This window comes from Hyaena hyaena, unplaced genomic scaffold, assembly GCF_003009895.1.
Source record: "Hyaena hyaena isolate Hyena2069 unplaced genomic scaffold, ASM300989v1 scaffold_37, whole genome shotgun sequence".
Lineage (NCBI taxonomy): Eukaryota > Metazoa > Chordata > Mammalia > Carnivora > Hyaenidae > Hyaena > Hyaena hyaena.
Window position 1 is genome coordinate 1,585,539 of NW_024080669.1, and position 16,866 is coordinate 1,602,404.

The 16,866-nt window shown below is 42.7% G+C and overlaps 1 protein-coding gene and 1 non-coding gene across 3 annotated transcripts in view; both read right to left on the minus strand.

Moving 5' to 3' along the window:
• CBL (Cbl proto-oncogene) overlaps positions 1-16,866 on the minus strand; it is an 82,517-nt gene that overhangs the window by 14,553 nt on the left and 51,098 nt on the right. For both annotated transcript variants that reach the window (XM_039229318.1, XM_039229319.1), the window contains 9 exons: positions 15,773-15,929; positions 14,822-14,943; positions 14,362-14,499; positions 13,339-13,426; positions 12,621-12,752; positions 12,201-12,404; positions 5,022-5,153; positions 4,519-4,896; positions 2,564-2,658 (listed from right to left, as the gene is read on the minus strand). In XM_039229318.1, the coding sequence (XP_039085249.1) occupies positions 2,564-2,658; positions 4,519-4,896; positions 5,022-5,153; positions 12,201-12,404; positions 12,621-12,752; positions 13,339-13,426; positions 14,362-14,499; positions 14,822-14,943; positions 15,773-15,929 (1,446 nt within the window). The remainder of the gene's footprint in view (positions 1-2,563; positions 2,659-4,518; positions 4,897-5,021; positions 5,154-12,200; positions 12,405-12,620; positions 12,753-13,338; positions 13,427-14,361; positions 14,500-14,821; positions 14,944-15,772; positions 15,930-16,866) is intronic.
• LOC120230049 lies at positions 3,392-3,520 on the minus strand. Its single transcript, XR_005527908.1, has one exon. It is a non-coding gene; the product is annotated as a small nucleolar RNA SNORA19 (small nucleolar RNA).

Genomic DNA, 16,866 nt, shown 5'->3' on the forward strand with positions numbered 1-16,866 from the left:
TGCTCCACCAAGTGAGGCAGCTGGATGCCCCACCTCATAAAAATTTTTAACAATTTTTATGCATCGAAAAATTCTATCCACGATAAAATGGCAACCCACAGAATGGGAGGGAGTTATTTGCAAATCATTATCTGATACAAGATTAGCATCCGGGATATACAGAGAACTTCTAAAACCTGATGTGACGACGGCAAAAGAACAAACAATCCAATTAAAAAACAAGCAGGTGCCTGGGTGGCTCACTTGGTTTCAGCTCGGGTCGAGATCTCAATGTTCATGGGTTCGAGCCCTTGCGCTATCAGCGCGCAGAGCCTGGGATTCCCTCTCTCTCTCTCTGCCCCTCCCCAGCTTGTGCTCTCTCTCTCTCTCAAAATAAGGCAACTTAAAAAAACTGAAAATGAGCAAATGCCTCAAATAAACATTTTTCCAAAGAAGATACGTAAATGATCAATAAACACATCACAAAATGCTCGACATCACTAATCATTAGGGAAACGCAAATCAAAAGTATAAGAAATCACCTCACACCCATTAGGATGACTACTATTAAAAAAAAAAAAAAAAAAGCCCCCAAAGTAACAGGAGTCAGCAAGAATGCAGAGACACTGGAATCCTTGTGCACTGCTGGTGGGGATGGAAAATGGTGCAATAGCTGCTGCGGGAAACCGTATGATGGTGTCTCAAAAAAAAAAAAAAAAAAATCAAACAAAGAGTTATCCTATGATCGGGGAATATTAGTTCTGGGTACCGGGTCACAAGAACTGGAAATAGGGCCCCGAAGAGTCCTGGTTGGTTCACTTGCCTCCACAGCAGTACTCTTCGCAAAGAGCAGCAACGCAGAACCGATCCAAGCGTCCATCCACCGACGAGCGGATAAGCAAGCTGTGGCACAGCAGTCCCCCTTTATCTGCAATCTCTGTGGTTTTACGTTCCCACGGTCAATTGTGGTCTGGAGGCAGATAGTCCTCCTCCTGACGCACCATCAGAAGGTTAATAGTGGCCTAACACTTTGTTGCAGTGTCCACATCGCTCAGCTCCCTTCATCTCATCACATGGGCATTTTACCATCTCACATCATCCCAAGAAGGGTGAGTACAGTACAGTATTCGAGAGACCCCACATTCACAGACTTGTACCGTGGCACACTGCTCTAACTGTGCTGCTTTAGGAGTGTTAATCTCTTACTCTGCCTAATTTATAAACTACACTTCATGTATGTACGTATGCATGTGTGCATGCATGTATGTATAGAAAAAACAACACAGACATGCTTCAGTACTAGCCTCGGTTTCAGGCATTCATTGGGGGTCTTGAAACGTAACCCCTGCAGGGGCGCCTGGGTGGCTTAGTCGGTTAAGCGTCTGACTTTCGCTTGGGTCATGATCTCGCGGTTTGTGGGTTCGAGCCCCGCGTCGGGCTCTGTGCTGACTGCCAGCTCAGAGCCTGGAGCCAATTTCAGAGTCTGTGTCTCCCTCTCTCTCTGACCCTCCCCTGCTCACACTGTCTCTCTCTCTCTCCTAGAAAAAAAAAAAAAAAAAAAAAAAAAAAAAAATAAAAAAAAAAAAAAAAAAAAAAAAAAAAAAAAAAAAAATTAAAAAAAAAAAAAAAAAAAAAGAAACGTAACCCCTGCAGATAAGGCACGGGGCGGGGGTGGGCGTACTACATACAGCTGGAATATTATTCAGCCTTAAAGAGGAAGGAAATTCTGCACTATTCTACAACATGAATGAGGACATTATGATAAGTGAATTAAATCACAAGAAGACAAAGACTGCATGATTTCACTTAAAGGCAGTACAGTTATCAAAATCATAAAGATAAAGTGTGACGGTGGCTGCCAGGAGCTGGGGGAGGGAAGGATGAGGCGCTGCTGTTTAATAGGCACAGAGTTTACGCTTTACGAAATGAAGAGTTTACGAGCATGGATGGTAGGGATGGTTGTGTGAAGTGAATGTTTTTAATACCACTGAACTGTACGCTTGTAAGATGGTACAGTTATGTGGGGTTGTTTTTGTTTTTTTTTTTTTTTACCACACACACACAAAACAGACACCTAAGAATTAAAATTTAAAACTCTACGAATTAAGAATTGTTTACAAAAGCCAACAGAACCAGAACTGCTTCTTTGAGAAGATGAATAAAATTGTTAAGCTCAGCAAGACAGAGAACACACACAGAGGAAAAAAAATTAGCCCAAGACAGAAAATATAAGAATTCTGAATGGATACAAGTACAGATCAACTTTAATTTTCTTTATACTCCTCTGGGTTTTCTAAATTCCATGACTGAGCGGTTTTAACAGAACCAACTCCACTGTGAAATACAGCTTTAGGGGAGCCTGGGTGGCTCAGTCAGTCGAGCATCCAACTTCAGTTCAGGTCATGATCTCACTGTTCATGAGTTCGAGCCCCGCCATCAGGCTCTGTCTGTGCCGACAGCTCAGAGTTTGGATCCTGCGTCTCCGTCTCTACTGCCCCTTCCCCTCTAGTGCTCTCTCTCTCTCTCTCTCTCAAATAAACGTTAAAAAAAACCTTATCTTTTGAGATACAGCTTTAGTACTTACCTGGCAGCCAGAGAATAAATGGCATTGGCAGACGCAGAAGGTTTGATTTTGGGGTGCTCACACTCTGAACCTGCTAGTGGGCTGTTATTCATATTCTGGAAAGACAAGTGGTGAGAAAGAACCTTCTTAACACAGCCCAGTATCTCTTCTTATTTATTTAACTTATTCAAAATAACAAGAACAGTAATATAGACACAGATAGCACTCTCAAGTCATGCTTACGGGTTATTACATATCAACAAAAGAAGGGTTTCTTTCAGGCTCTGAAGAAAGTTTAAGGGTTAGGAAGATAGAGATCTAAACAGAGCCAAGGTGGAGCACCTGGGTGGCTCAGTCAGTTAAGCGTCCGACTTCGGCTCAGGTCATGATCTCATGGTTCTTGGGTTCGAGCCCCGCGTCAGGCTCTGTGCTGACAGCGAGCTCAGAGCCTGGAGCCTGTTTCAGATTCTGTGTCTCCCTCTCTCTCTCTGACCCTCCCCTGCTCACGCTGTCTCTCTCTCAGAAATAAATAAAAAAACGTTAAAAAAAAAAAAAAGATTAAAAAGAGCCAAGGAGATGTGGGGTTTTGTTTTAATTCTGGAAGGTTTGAGGAAACTGGCTGTCTACACAAATACCGTTTCTAACTTTAAAAATCTGTACCTCTTTCTACAATGGTGCCACCAGAAAGTCAAGCCTAATTTATTCTTGCAAATTAGACTGCCTATCACACATATGCCACTTAAATGTAAGTGACCCTCCCCCTTCTCTTGCAACCAAGAGACAGGCGGTTCATTTAAGGGCCACAGCATTCCTCAACTTCACTACTCACAGACCATTCCCTCTCTTTTTATTTGTCTGAAGGAGACAGACAGCATTACGGTTTACTTGTACTGCTAATTAACCTTCAACTATCTGTACAGCATGCAAGAAGTAACACTGCTCACGTACACCGAGAAGGCAGGGCAACGAAACATGCACTAGATCATTCTCCCTCTTGCTTACTTAAGCACCAGCTACATGAGCCCCTTTGTGATTCCTCACAGACTCTCCCAAACTCACTGGCTTCCCCTTCATCCTGGACGGTCTCCCTCAGAATCAGCACAGATCGCTCCAGGTCTTTGCTCAGAATGGCTCCCCATCCCTCCGCGTACCCCTCACCCCAACTCCAGCTGTCCCCACACCTCCCCCCCTTTGTGTGTTATTTTCCTCCAGAGCACTCAGCAGCACCCAACATCCTCTCTTTCATCATTAGCTCACCGAGTTCATTTTGCCTTGACTCCAGCAGAAGTAAACTTTGTAAGGTAAGATTTCTTGTTCGAGAACATACATAAACGAGCCAGCAAAAGGACAAACACACCTCCCCACCCCCAGGCCGGGACCCTTAGCTCATGCTTGTTCAATGAACCACTAACCTTTCTTCAATCTATTCTCTTAGCAATCCATTTGGCCTCGATGGGATGTTCAACGTCCTCTAATCTAGTACTAATGCTCCCTTTCACCTTTCCCCCACCCCGATATAGAAAACTTCTGCTCCACTCATATTAATCTACTTCTAATTCCACAACACACCTCAAGCATTTGTATCTCCGTGGTTCTGACCTTAAAACTGTCCACTTGGGAAAGAACACTTCAAATTCAGATGCCATTCATTCCATAAAGCCCTGATGATTGCTCTATTTGGAAATAACCTCTCCTTTCTCCAAAACTGAAGTGTCTTCTATTTACACTACATGAATCCAGCCATATCTACACACACACAAATGCACACATGCATCCACATACATATTGCAGTATTTACAAACATGCCTTATCTGCTCTACTAACATACTTCTCGAAGGTATATATACTTCTGAGAGTAGGGATTATTATCTGACTCCTATACAAAACGTATACAAAAGTGTGACCCGTTCAATGCCATCCACAAATATTTGTTAACAGGCTAAATAAGGCTAAATAATTCCAAAAGCAGCACTCACCATGGAGGTATCCACACTGAATGTGCTTCCAAGCCTAGGCCCTTCTGTTCTGGGCTCCATTTGGGAGGGCAATGAAAATGGAAGTGAGTGCCGGTTGGTTAATTCCCTACCTGTCCAGGGGTCACTAGAGTTTGGGGCAACCACTGGTACTTTGGGGATCGGCCGAGGCAGCCATGATTCCCCAAGGCGGCTAGAGGGAACGGGGGGCAGTTTGTCCCTGGACGGACAGTCGCCTGGTGTGCAAGGCAAGGGGCGTCTCTGAGGCCGGGTTTCTGCTCCAACAGAATATGGCCGGTCTGGAGGGGGCGGTGGTGGAAGATCTCGAAGCGTCGGAGGTATTGGTAATGGTTTGTCCTTATGAAGGGAGCCAGAAGCTGCCTGTGGACGCAGGAGGAAAGCAAAATCAAACCCACTAATCTACAACAACAACAAAACACCCAACAACCACCACCACTAATCCACAACAAAGAATCAGAAAACCGTAGAAACGGATAACGTCTTACCTTAGAAGCACTTCCAAGCCCAGAAGCACTTGAAGGAATAGACACCCGCTGTTGCAGAAGGTCAAGCCGCGGTGGCACCGGGGGAAGGGAGGCTTGCGGGGCCATTGAAAATGGAGAAGGAGGCCGTTCCACCTGACACAAATCAAATTTCCTAATAGGTTATTCTTGTTTGAGAGGGTGGCACCTCCCGACTCCTCCAAAGGCTGCAGACTGCGAGTACTATATGACCACTGACTAGAGCTGCGAATGGCTCAGACTTCCTGAGTTAGTTCTGTGTCACCATAAGAGGGCACTCGCAGTCACAGGAACACCAAGATGCAAGTTACAGGCCAAGGATCTGGAAATGGCTGTGCTACAGAAAGCTTCCCGGCTTACAACTGAAAACAGATACTACACTTTTCCACATCCTCGCCTTCAGAGAAATAAAAAAATCTTTTCAAGGGGACAAACACGAACCCATACGAGAAGAAAGGAGCAGACGTTAACCTTTCAACAAGCCACCTGGGAAAAAAAACATTTAAGGCACAGGACAGTGAAAGAGACCAAAGATGAGAGATTCTCCACGGGTTATTAGGATACAAAGAAGAAAAAACATAGATGTTTTAAGAGGAAAACAATCAACAGTGTCGCTAAAAAACACCTTGAGAGTCCTTCTGAATAAGTTATTTCCGTTTGGTGATTTAAAGTGATTAATATTTTCTCTGTGTTCTTAAAAAAAATGAGGTGCCAAGTTAGGCGAAGCCGTACATGTCTAACCTCCTCCACTTCTGTGCCGATAGCAGGGCGATGAACAGCTGATACACTTTCCCAGGTAAGCCATCAAGAGGCAGAATTCATACAAAATGCTACTTGGCCTCTGCATTCTGCTCCAGGAAGCAATACAGACGGAGTATGGGCAAATACGTATGACAAGCCCTTATGCAAAATGACAGAAAAACAACCATTCACATACTTAGTCCTGTCATTAATGCTGGGTGATAAAGGAGGGCAAAAAATGCCCTCATCACCAGCTACCTGCTTTTTCTCATGCCTAAGAAAACAGACTCCATGTCAGTGGTGCATGAGCAATGCAGTGGGAGCAGCCAGGCACCTCAAGGGTTAAGAAACTCAGGCTAATTCTCACTTTGTCATCAGTTTCTAGCCAGTCACAGTGTCCTGATTTTTCCATGAAAGAGTCTCGTATCTTTATGTGCCTTTTCATTCTGCTCACCAATCCCACACCCGATTTATTAAAACCATCTTCTAGCAATTCTCCCAACTTCTGGTTTCTTATCTCGCCAAATCCTTTTGCTCACCATTACCAGCTTAGCCATCCTTAAATACGCAGTGGCTCAAAAAACCATTCAACAGTAATTCTCACTTCCCCAGGCATCTCAACTCTGGAATTCCTACCTCCTTGCCTTTGTTCAAGTTGTTTCCCAATCTGAAAGGCCCTCTCTGCTTTTTTTTTTTTTAAGACTTTATTTTTAAGTGATCTCTATACCCAACATGGGGCTTGAACTCACAACCCCAAGAGTCACTCATTGCACCGACTGAACCAGCTTATTTTAACCCCTCTCACCATCTATCACTCATTCTCATTCCTGAAGTGCAGAGGTTGAGCTAATCATACTCTGTAATTCATGGCTCACTGTCATAACTGACCTTTGCAATCTTCTTTTATGTCAACATATAAGAAAGTCCCAGAAAAGGAGAAAAACACAGAGAAGAAATTATCAGAGAAATAAAACAAGAATGTTTCTGTGACCTAACGGACACAAATATCCACAGGAAAGGTTTACTCACCGCACAGTTAGTCCGATAAAGGAAAAAACCCACAACAAGCAAGCAAATAAACAAACCTTACATTTTCAAGGAATCAAGGATAAGGAAAATAACCTAAAAGCTTCTTGGGACAGAGGGAAAGGGAGCACAAAACAGCAAACTAGAATCTAGAAGCAAAGTGAAGCCATAACAATTGAGAGCTGAGTCTTTTTCAACCTACTATTCTGTCACCAGTCCGTCTAGAGGTTGAACAAAGATACTGTAAGATATCAAACATCTCAAAAATTTTACCTCTCACCTTTTTGAGGACATACTCTATCCAAACAAGAAAGTAAAGCAAGAAAGAAGGAACGCGTTTCACAGGCACTTCCACAGAAAGGAGGGACGGAGGTTTCATGGGGCGAGAGGAAGGCTCCAGGGGCCAGGGGCGCAGCACCCCCAGAGAGTCCAGGCTGGGGCTGGAACGTGAAGGACTCCCATATGGTCCTACACTAGATTATATACTATCTACTGTATTTAGAGAATTGAGAGGATATTGGACAGCTTGGTTAAGACTTGGCAGTGACGGGGAAAACTAAGGAAATAAAAATAAAGCAATTATCCCAAGGAGAGCAGAAGGCCGTATGCGAACACAGCAGCAATTCTATCGTAGTATGTATTACTTGGAGCAGTAGGGAGCAAAACCATTTACACACCGACTGGTGATTTGGCCAAAAACCACTCAAATGTAGTAGGGAGAGAGAAACAGTGTAGGAAGGAGGGAGATAATAACTCCTTTTGTACAACACCTGAAGTGATCAGAGGCTGCTACTGAAAAGGCAAAAGAAAGGAGTGCAAGTAGATGGTCTGAAGGGTTCGAGAACGAACAAATCTGAGCAGGGCACACAGAGGAGCCGAAGGGAGGGCGGTGGAGGCAGGGAGCCAAGGCTCTCCCAGCCTTCTAGCAATTCTTTTACACTTACCAAAAAATCCATACACATTTATCATTTGGATTTTGTAATAAGTAGATTCACTGTATTAAAAATAAACCGAAATAAAAGAGCAACAAAAAACCCTCAACAGCAGCTACCCGGCACGTGACGCAACAGGCACCCTCCTAGTCTCCTAGACCGTTGCGAGTGATTTTACAATAGAAGACTGGGGATAAATTTTAGTATCTATAGAAAAAAATATTTTATAAAATATTTTATTCATACAAATGCGAATAACAAACACCTAGGTAGTACATCTAAGAAATGCAATAGTGCCGTCTCTGTGAAATCCCCCTGTGCCTCGCCCCTAACTGTATCTTTTCCTCCATCAAAGACTCTAAATGTACCTTCACTTTCATTCAGCAATTCCACTGCTAGGAATTTATCCTACAGACAGACTTGCAAAAGAACACCAGTCCGTATAAGTCTCGAAATAATACAAAATATTCATTAAGAGACTACATAAATTGGGGGCACCTAGTTGGCTCAGTCAGTTAAGCATCCAACTCTTGCTGTGACTGAGGTCATGGTCTCACTGGTCCTGAGTTCAAGCCCCAGCAAGTTAGGCTCCACACTGACAGCGCAGAGCCTGCCTGGGATTCTCTTTCCCTCTCTCTCTGCCCCTCACCTGCTCACACACTTTCCCAAAAATAAACAAACTTTAAAAAAGCAGGGTCATGAGGTTGAGTTCCATGTTGGGTGTACAGATTCTTTGAAATCTTTTTTAAAAAAGGAAATACTATAAATAAATCATAGAATAGCCAAGTGACAACACATGAAGCTGTTTTTTCTCGATTTGAATATTTACAGTGTATATTTATTACTTTTAGTTAAATGAGTAAATTTAAAATCATTCACACAGATCACATTAGGAATCTTTTACAACCATTTTTTTGTTGTTTACAAAAATAAGGTGACACTATAGTATACAATTTTTTTTTTTTTAACAATATACATTAGGGGCGTCTGAGTGGCTCGGTCGGTTTCAGCTCAGGTCATGATCTCACAGTTTGTGGGATGGAGCCGTGCATGGGGCTCTGTGACAACAGCACAGAGCCTGCTCGGGGTTCTCTCTCTCTCCCTGGCCCCCCAGGCTCACATTCTTTCTCTCTCAAAATAAACTTTAAAATCTATATATAGGGGCGCCTGGGTGGCTCAGTCGGTTAAGCGTCCAACTTCGGCTCAGGTCATGATCTCACGGTTTGTGGGTTCAAGCCCTGCATCAGGTTCTGTGCTGACAGCCAGCTCAGAGCCTGGAGCCTGTTTCAGATTCTGTATCTCTCTCTCTCTGACCCTCCCCTGCTCACGCTCTCTCTCTCTCAGAAATAAAGAAAACATTAAAAAAATTTTTTTAAATAAATAAAATCTATTATACATAGATATATGGGAGACAGCTTTCCACTGAAGTGTATGTAAACTGAACTCCTTCTGTAGAACATTCCATTATGTGGACTGTGGTAGCCAGAATGAGGATTCCCTGTCCCCGGCCCTAAGATGTTCATGCACAACGCAGAAACTTACTTTCTGGATACCTTACTTTCCCTGGTAAAAGGAGAACTCCGCTGATATGAATAAGGGTGTGGATCTTGAGATGGGGGAATTATCCTGGACTATCAGGATGGTTCATCTAATCCCAAGAGTCCTTAAAAGCAGAGAACCTCCAAGAGATAAGGGGGAAGGAGGAGGAAAGGAGTCCAGGATCCGAAGAATGGGGCTGACCGCTGGAATAGGGAGAGCCCGAGCTGACACCAGCAAGGATGCAGGAATCTCAATCCCACAACTGGCAATGAACTAAACTCTGCCACATCCAAATGAGAAAGGAAATGCATCTTCCCCTAGAGCCTACAGAAAGAACTACAGATCTGCCGACAGCCTGATTTTACCTTGACTGCACACGTGCTGCACTTCTGGCCTATGAAACCGTAACCACATGTTTGTGTTGTTTTAGGCTGCCAAATTTGTAGTAATTTGGTATGGCAGCCATAGAATACAATCACATGGATGTATCATAATTTCTTACTGCTGGACATGTGAGTTCATTCTGATTTTTCATCATTACAGATAATGCTGTAAGAATAACTACATGCACATCTTTATGTGTTTATCTGATTTTTTTTTTTTTTTTTTTTTTAATTTGAGAGAATGAGTACTCCTCTTCAAGCTGGGAAAGGCGCAGTGGGAAAGAGAAAGAGAATCTTAGGCAGGCTCCACACTGAGCAAAGAGCCCGAGGTGGGGTTTGATCCCATGACCCTGGGATAACGACCTGAGCAGAAATCAAGAGTCGGACATTCACCCGGCTGAGCCATCCAGGCGTCCCACTCAGGATAAACTGCTAAAATACTGGAATTGCTAGTTTACACTCTGAACATTACACATTTTGACAGATGTCAAATTGTCCTTCAGAAAGATGGGCTAATTTATACCCACATCAACAATGAATGTGATGCCTATTTCTCCACAGTATTTCTCTATAATAAATTTCACGAAGGGGTCATTTTAATTTTAAATAAACGCATTCATGAAAGCTCACCTCCTTATCTTTTTATTCAGCTTCCCTAGTATTCCAGGAGTTACCAAGAAATTTTCATGAATAAACACACAGAAATTTATGTAAGAACATAACATGGCTTTAGAAGTCGAATTAATCTCTTAACATGGAACCAAAGAGCCTGTTATAAGGGCCAAGACTTCAAACAATCTGTCCACATCAAAAAACCAAAAAGGTACACCTCACTCTAGATTCCCTCAAATATCTGTTATTGATACAGCATAGATATATCAATCCTGTTTTGAAAGCAGTTTCAATTCCCAAGCATTCAAAGTAATTACTAAGTGCTCAATTTTGAGTAGCAAATTACAAATGAGACACGGCTCTTGCTTTCTAGGAATTTATAATATACCAGGAAATACATTTATAAAATATTACAGGGAAGTAAGTTCTACAACAGACACATTCAGTGTCCCAGAGGCACCCGGCAGGACCTAGAAATGATGTACGTGTAAATACATGTGAACTAGGGGGTGGAAGAGGCAGGGAACAGTCTGGAAAGGTTTCCTAGGAAATGAAACCTCAGCTGAATTACACAGAAACCACCACAACAAAAGCACGGAGAGATTTTAGTGGTTTGGCCTTGCCGGACCACAAAACATAAAGCAGAAAGGACTGTAAGGCCAAAGTGCCTTGAAAGGAGAATGGCTTAACCCCTTAAGTTATGAGAAGTCTGTGGTAAGAGTATGAGGCAGAGCAATGAAGTGGTCAAGTGTGCACTGTAGACCAATGGTTCCGGCAGCAGGGAGAAGAAAGGAAGACAGCCTCAAATAAGGCGATGGCACTGAGGACAGAGAGGAGACACACTGGATATAATCATTTAAGAGAGCACATCCATTCTTTCAATACATATTGAGCACCTACTATGTGCCAGGCAGTAAGGTACTGATATGAAAGAAAGCTGCCTGTGAGTTTGTAACTCTAAACTAGACAACTAAAGCATATCAGAAGCTTCTGTCTGCCCTACATTGGCTACAATCTTCAAGGACTGCCTTACTTCTAATTAGTGAATAAATCCGTTTTACCCTATCCACATATGTTACTGAATTGGATCCCATCCTTTCCTGGTCATTATCCTCTCAGTTTGTTTAGTTTCTACATGGAACCTCCATCCACCCTCTGGTCACTGTGGTTGTCATTTATTTGGTTACTAACAGTGCCTCTCTCTCCACAATCTCACCTTCCAATGCCAAGAAGTCAGGAACAAAGGCAAGAAGACCATTCTCCGCACAGCAGCAAAACTGGGTCCTGTTTCATTTTTTTTTTATTTTTTTTTGGTTTAATGTTTTATTTATTTCTGAGAGAGAGACAGCATGAGCAGGGGAGGGTCATAGAGAGAGGGAGACACAGAATCCAAAAGTCTCCAGACTCTGAACTAGCTGTCAGCACAGAGCCCGATGCAGGGCTCAAACCCACGAACCGTGAGATCATGACCTGAGCCAAAGTTGGACACTTAACCAACTGAGCTACCCAGGCGCCCCTGGGCCCTACTGTTTTATACCTGCCCCCCCATTCTCTCCAACAAGCTATGTGAGTAAAGCCAATTCTAGGACACAGGGGGTGGGCCTTAAATCCAGAAGGTCTAGCCACAGACCCTGGTTCAACTCACTAGCGGTGTGATTTCCAGCAAATTCCTTAACCTTGCCATGCACTGGTTTCTTCATCTGCTTAATGAGAAGAAAAGTATCTACTTCTGCGTTATTGGAGTATATACGAGTACAGGACTGTAGGAGTTAAAATAAGAGAAGTATTTAACATGGTATCTCTCGCATAATACATACTCAATAAACATAAGCTACTTTGACCCCATGTAGATCAATGTCATCAGGTGCTCTACCGCTTTAGAGCACAGCTCACCATGGAGTTTGCCACAGTCTCTTAAAGTGCAGTCTTACCTTGGCCCCAGCCAACTCCTTCATCATAAAGAGAGAATCATCAGCTCGTTCGTCGTCGTCATCCTCATAATTTGGGGAGGGAGCTCCTTCGGCTCCTTGCCTGAGCAGGCTGCCGCTTCCTCTAGGGTCAAACGGATCTACCACAATGGGTTCAGTACCTTTAATTTCACATCGGCAGAAAGGACAGCCCTGGCCTTCTGATTCCTGCAGAAGAAAACAGGAGATGGTAACAGACACGTCTCAAAGTACTGACAAGATCTGCCCGCTGGGAATTGCATTTCCTAGAGATGAAAAAAGAAATCAAAAACTCAAAACCTACCCCACAAACCAGGCCATCTTTTTTTATCTGCAAAGGATACACAATCCCCAGTTCTTCAGAGTGATTACACAGCTGAGAAAACGCACGGTCTGGACCCATACCTGCCAGGACGTGAGACAGGACGTGCACATGAGGTGTCCGCACGGCTCGATTTTTACATCCTTGTCATTTTCAGCACATATTTTACACAGTTGGAATGTGGAGCCCATCTCACAGTATAATTCATATTGTTCCTTTGATTAAAAAAAATACAAGAGATTACTCAGCCTATTCAGATATTTGTTGAATGAATAAATGATCATAACTGTAAATGCTAACAAGAGAAAAACTAAAACGACTGCTATTTTCTATACAAAATTGGCTTGTACAAAAGCAGTCAAGAGTCTCTCATTAAAAGGGGGGAAAAAGCACTCAGTCTTAGTCTTATTTTAAGTTCTTTAGAGAAACCACACACACATAAATTCACTAATCTAGTCAATGGTTTAAAATGTAAATGTTCTGGGGCGCCTGGGCAGCTCAGTCGGTTAAGTGTCCGCCTTCTGCTCAGGTCATGATCTTGAGGTTCGTGGGTTCCAGCCCCATGCAGGGCCCTGTGCTGACAGCTTGGAGCCAGGAGGCTGCTTCGGATTCTGTGTCTCTCTCTCTCTCTGCCTCTCCCCCTCTTGCCCTCTGTCTCTCTCAAAAATAAGCATTAAAAAATAGTATAAATATATAAATGTAAATGTTCCAACCACTTAACACAACACTCCTGTCAGTTCTGTACAGCACATACAAAAGCTGGCCGCTAGAGCTATGGCTGTGCCATACAACAAAATTCACCTGGGTCACTTTGATGTGGTCTTGGGGAGTTGGTTCACATAAGCCTGTCAGGTCAGGATTCTGATTCCGTCCATCTGGAAACAGATAGCTGTAAAAAGAGTAACCAGCCTCGGGATTTTACTAAAGCCAATTTATAACTACTACTAATACAGACAAATGTTATCTAGCAATTCTCTCATTCTAAAAGGGCAATTTTGGGGCGCTAGGATGGCTCAGGCGGTTAAGCATCTGACTTCGGCTCAGGTCATGATCTCGTGGTTCGTGGGTTCGAGGCCCGTGTTGGGCTCTGTGCTGACAGCTCGGAGCCTGGAGCCTGTTTTGGATTCTGTGTCTCCCTCTCTCTCTGCCCCTCCCCCACTCATGCTCTGTTACTCTCTGTCTCAATAATAAAAACATCTTAAAAATTTTTTAAAAAATAAAAGGGCAATTTTGCAGAAGTACAAATATATATATCTTACTAATACTTCCAAAAACATACAGGGGCACCTGTGTGGCTCAGTAGGTTGAGCATCTGACTCTTGATTTCAGCTCAGGTCATGATCCCAGAGTTGAGGGATCAAGCACATCAAGCTCCACGTTGAGCATGGAGCCTGCTTAAGATTCTTCCTCTCTCCCTCTGTCCCCTTCCCTGCCCCGCTCGTACTCTCTCTAAAAACAAAACAAAAACAGAACAGTTCCAAGAAGATATTCCCAAACACTGACAGCTCTTTCTCTAGGCCACAATGCCACAGGCTCTATCTTTTACTAAGAGGCTGATCACTTTTTCAGTAAATGACCGGACGGTAACTATTTTCGGCTCTGTAAGCCATGCAAGTCTGTGTCATGTATTCTTCTTTGGTGTTTTGTTTTTAAATAACCTTGAAAAAGGAAAAGATATCTCAGGTGCAGGCTGTACCACAACAGCTAGCCTGGGAGCCACAGTTTGCCAACCCCTATGAGCCCTTTTAAATAAAAACTTGATGGTCAAGTCTCACAGCCCCTAAGTTCCTAGATCCTGGCAGATGACAAACAGTAGATACTCACAAGCCTTCCCTGAAGCCGTCAATTAGGGCTTGAAAGAGAGGTTTATTGTGCGGGATTGTCTGGAGAATGTTCCCATCAGCAGTGACATACCCAATAGCCCACTGCCCCAGACGAGTACAGCTGAGCCGGAAAATGTAACTGCGAACACAGATGAACAGATCTTTTACATACTGTTATTTGGGGGAAGGCAAGACAGAGACCAAAATCAAAAGGACCATCAATAACAGATTCTACAATGACTCCAGAGCAAAAGGAAGAAACACATAAGCTCAAGTGGCCTGAGAGCATTTTCAAGTCCTAAGATCTGAATCCGTCAATTCCTCTGGTAAACAGACCACAATCCTAGTACGGACACGTGGCCGCTGGGGAACTAATTCAAGATCATGCTTCCTCTACTCTGGCAGGGGTTGCAAGAGAATAAAATTCAGAAGGAGAAAGCTGCTCGCTTCACGGCACTGACCTGCCAGGTTTGTGAATGAACTTCTGGAGCCGAGCTTTCACTTCATCATATGTCAGGAAAGCCATGTAACCAGGATGAGTTACAGCAAGACTGTTCCAGTTCCTGAGCAACGAGGACCAAGGCTACGGGAACAAGAGCTCAATCAGACCACTCAGCTCAAGAGCTGCAACCAACCTCACGGCAATGAAGGAAAACCATCTTGATTCTCAATGATAAATTCTCCATTTACGCTCACAAATTTTCAACGATCTTGTCACTTTGAGGGAAATAACCTTGAGGTAAGAGCTTAGAAAAACTAAGAAAAGATGAATATATGCTTACAGAAAGAGACTTTTTTCATAAAATGAAATTCGAGACAATCTAATGCAGTTCTAACCAACAGGAGCGGGATTAAACAGAAAACAAACAAACAAATCAGAGAAACAGCAGGACCCATACGTGCAGCTAAGAAGCTGCAAACAAAGGTTTGTGCAAGCGGGCGTACACGCACCTTATCTCTATGGAAAAAAATACACGAGCTCTTTCTGAAGGATCAATACATCTCAATATTAACAGTCAAGAATTTCAATTACAACAGGAGAAAAATCCCTAAAAAATAAATACCTGGAAACATACCTAAATGTCCAACTAGAGGAAACTGATTAAATAGATCATATTATACCCATTTTCTGGACATTTCACCATTAAGATGATGCAAAAGAAGAAGATCCACCAACAAAATGAGATAATAAACATGAGGGGAAGAAAGCAGATTATATAGTTATTATTTTTACCAATAAATAAAATAATAGAAATACAAAGCAGTGGGGAATTTTTTTCCTTATAATTTCCAGACTGACTAAAAATACTTTCATAGACTATATAAACTCTCAAATGTTACTTTTTTAAAGAGCTCTCTCTTCAGAAAAGTAGCAACAACTAGTGGTTAGTTTTCTGTTTTTAGTATCCTACCTGAAAGAGTCTTGTAAAGATGTCAAACTCAAAAACTGAAATATAATCATTGCAGGTCAGATCAATAGTGGATTTCAGAGCCATGGCCTCGAGCCCGGAACTGATGGGATGCACTTCGTGAAGGGCCTGTCGGAAACTCTTCCAAGGGACTATTGTCCTGGGGCGGGGAGAGGAGGGAAGGCACTGAGTGAGACAACAGACAATTCTGGACATTGCTAAAATAATCAAGGAAAAGAAAGCCACATGAAGGTCTTAAAATCAATTTCAATTCTCTTAAAGAAGCTAAGCTGTATTTTGGACTGAGAACAGAATGGGAGTAAATGATACATTCTTAACTTTCTTTCTAACGAGTATATTAGTAACTGAAATCTTTTTCCACTATTCTCTGGCAGAAGGTCACAAACGAATCCCCTTTCTCGTCTTTCTTCACACATTTGTTCTATTTAGGGAAGCATGGTGAGAGAGAGAGAGGGAATTACTTTTTTTATATAATAAACGTAATCTCTGGCCAGGCCTCAATTAACTGAAAGCTTATGTTTAAATTAAGTTTTTGCTTTTATTTTTTTAATGTTTATTTATTCATTTTGAGAGAGAGACTGCACATGCATGTGTGAGTGCACAAGTGGGAGAGGGGCAGAGAGAAGGGAAGAGAATCCCAAGCAGGCTCCGAGTTGTCAGGGGAGGGTCCAACACAGGGCTCGATCCTACAAACTGTGAAATCATGACCTGAACCAGAATCAAGAGTTGGACACTTAACTGACTTAGCCACCCAGGCACCCCTAAACTAACTTTTTCAAAGCATGAAATACATTCTGAGTTCTCTGAGGAGCTCACTCTCAAGGACTAGACAGGAGGAAATAGGTTTAAGGCACAGGAAGACAGAGCTCTGATAGGGATGAAGAATAAATTATTATAGTGATGAAACCCTAGATTAGGCAAGCACCTCATTGCCTTTGAAAAGTTTTAAGAGATCAAGCGGCATTTTGAATTCTTTTCTAATGTAGTTATTAAGTTAAAAGAAACAAAGTTAAACTTATTCCCATCCTCTTTAACCAGGTTTTTAAATCACTAATCATTTTATGTTTTACATTTAC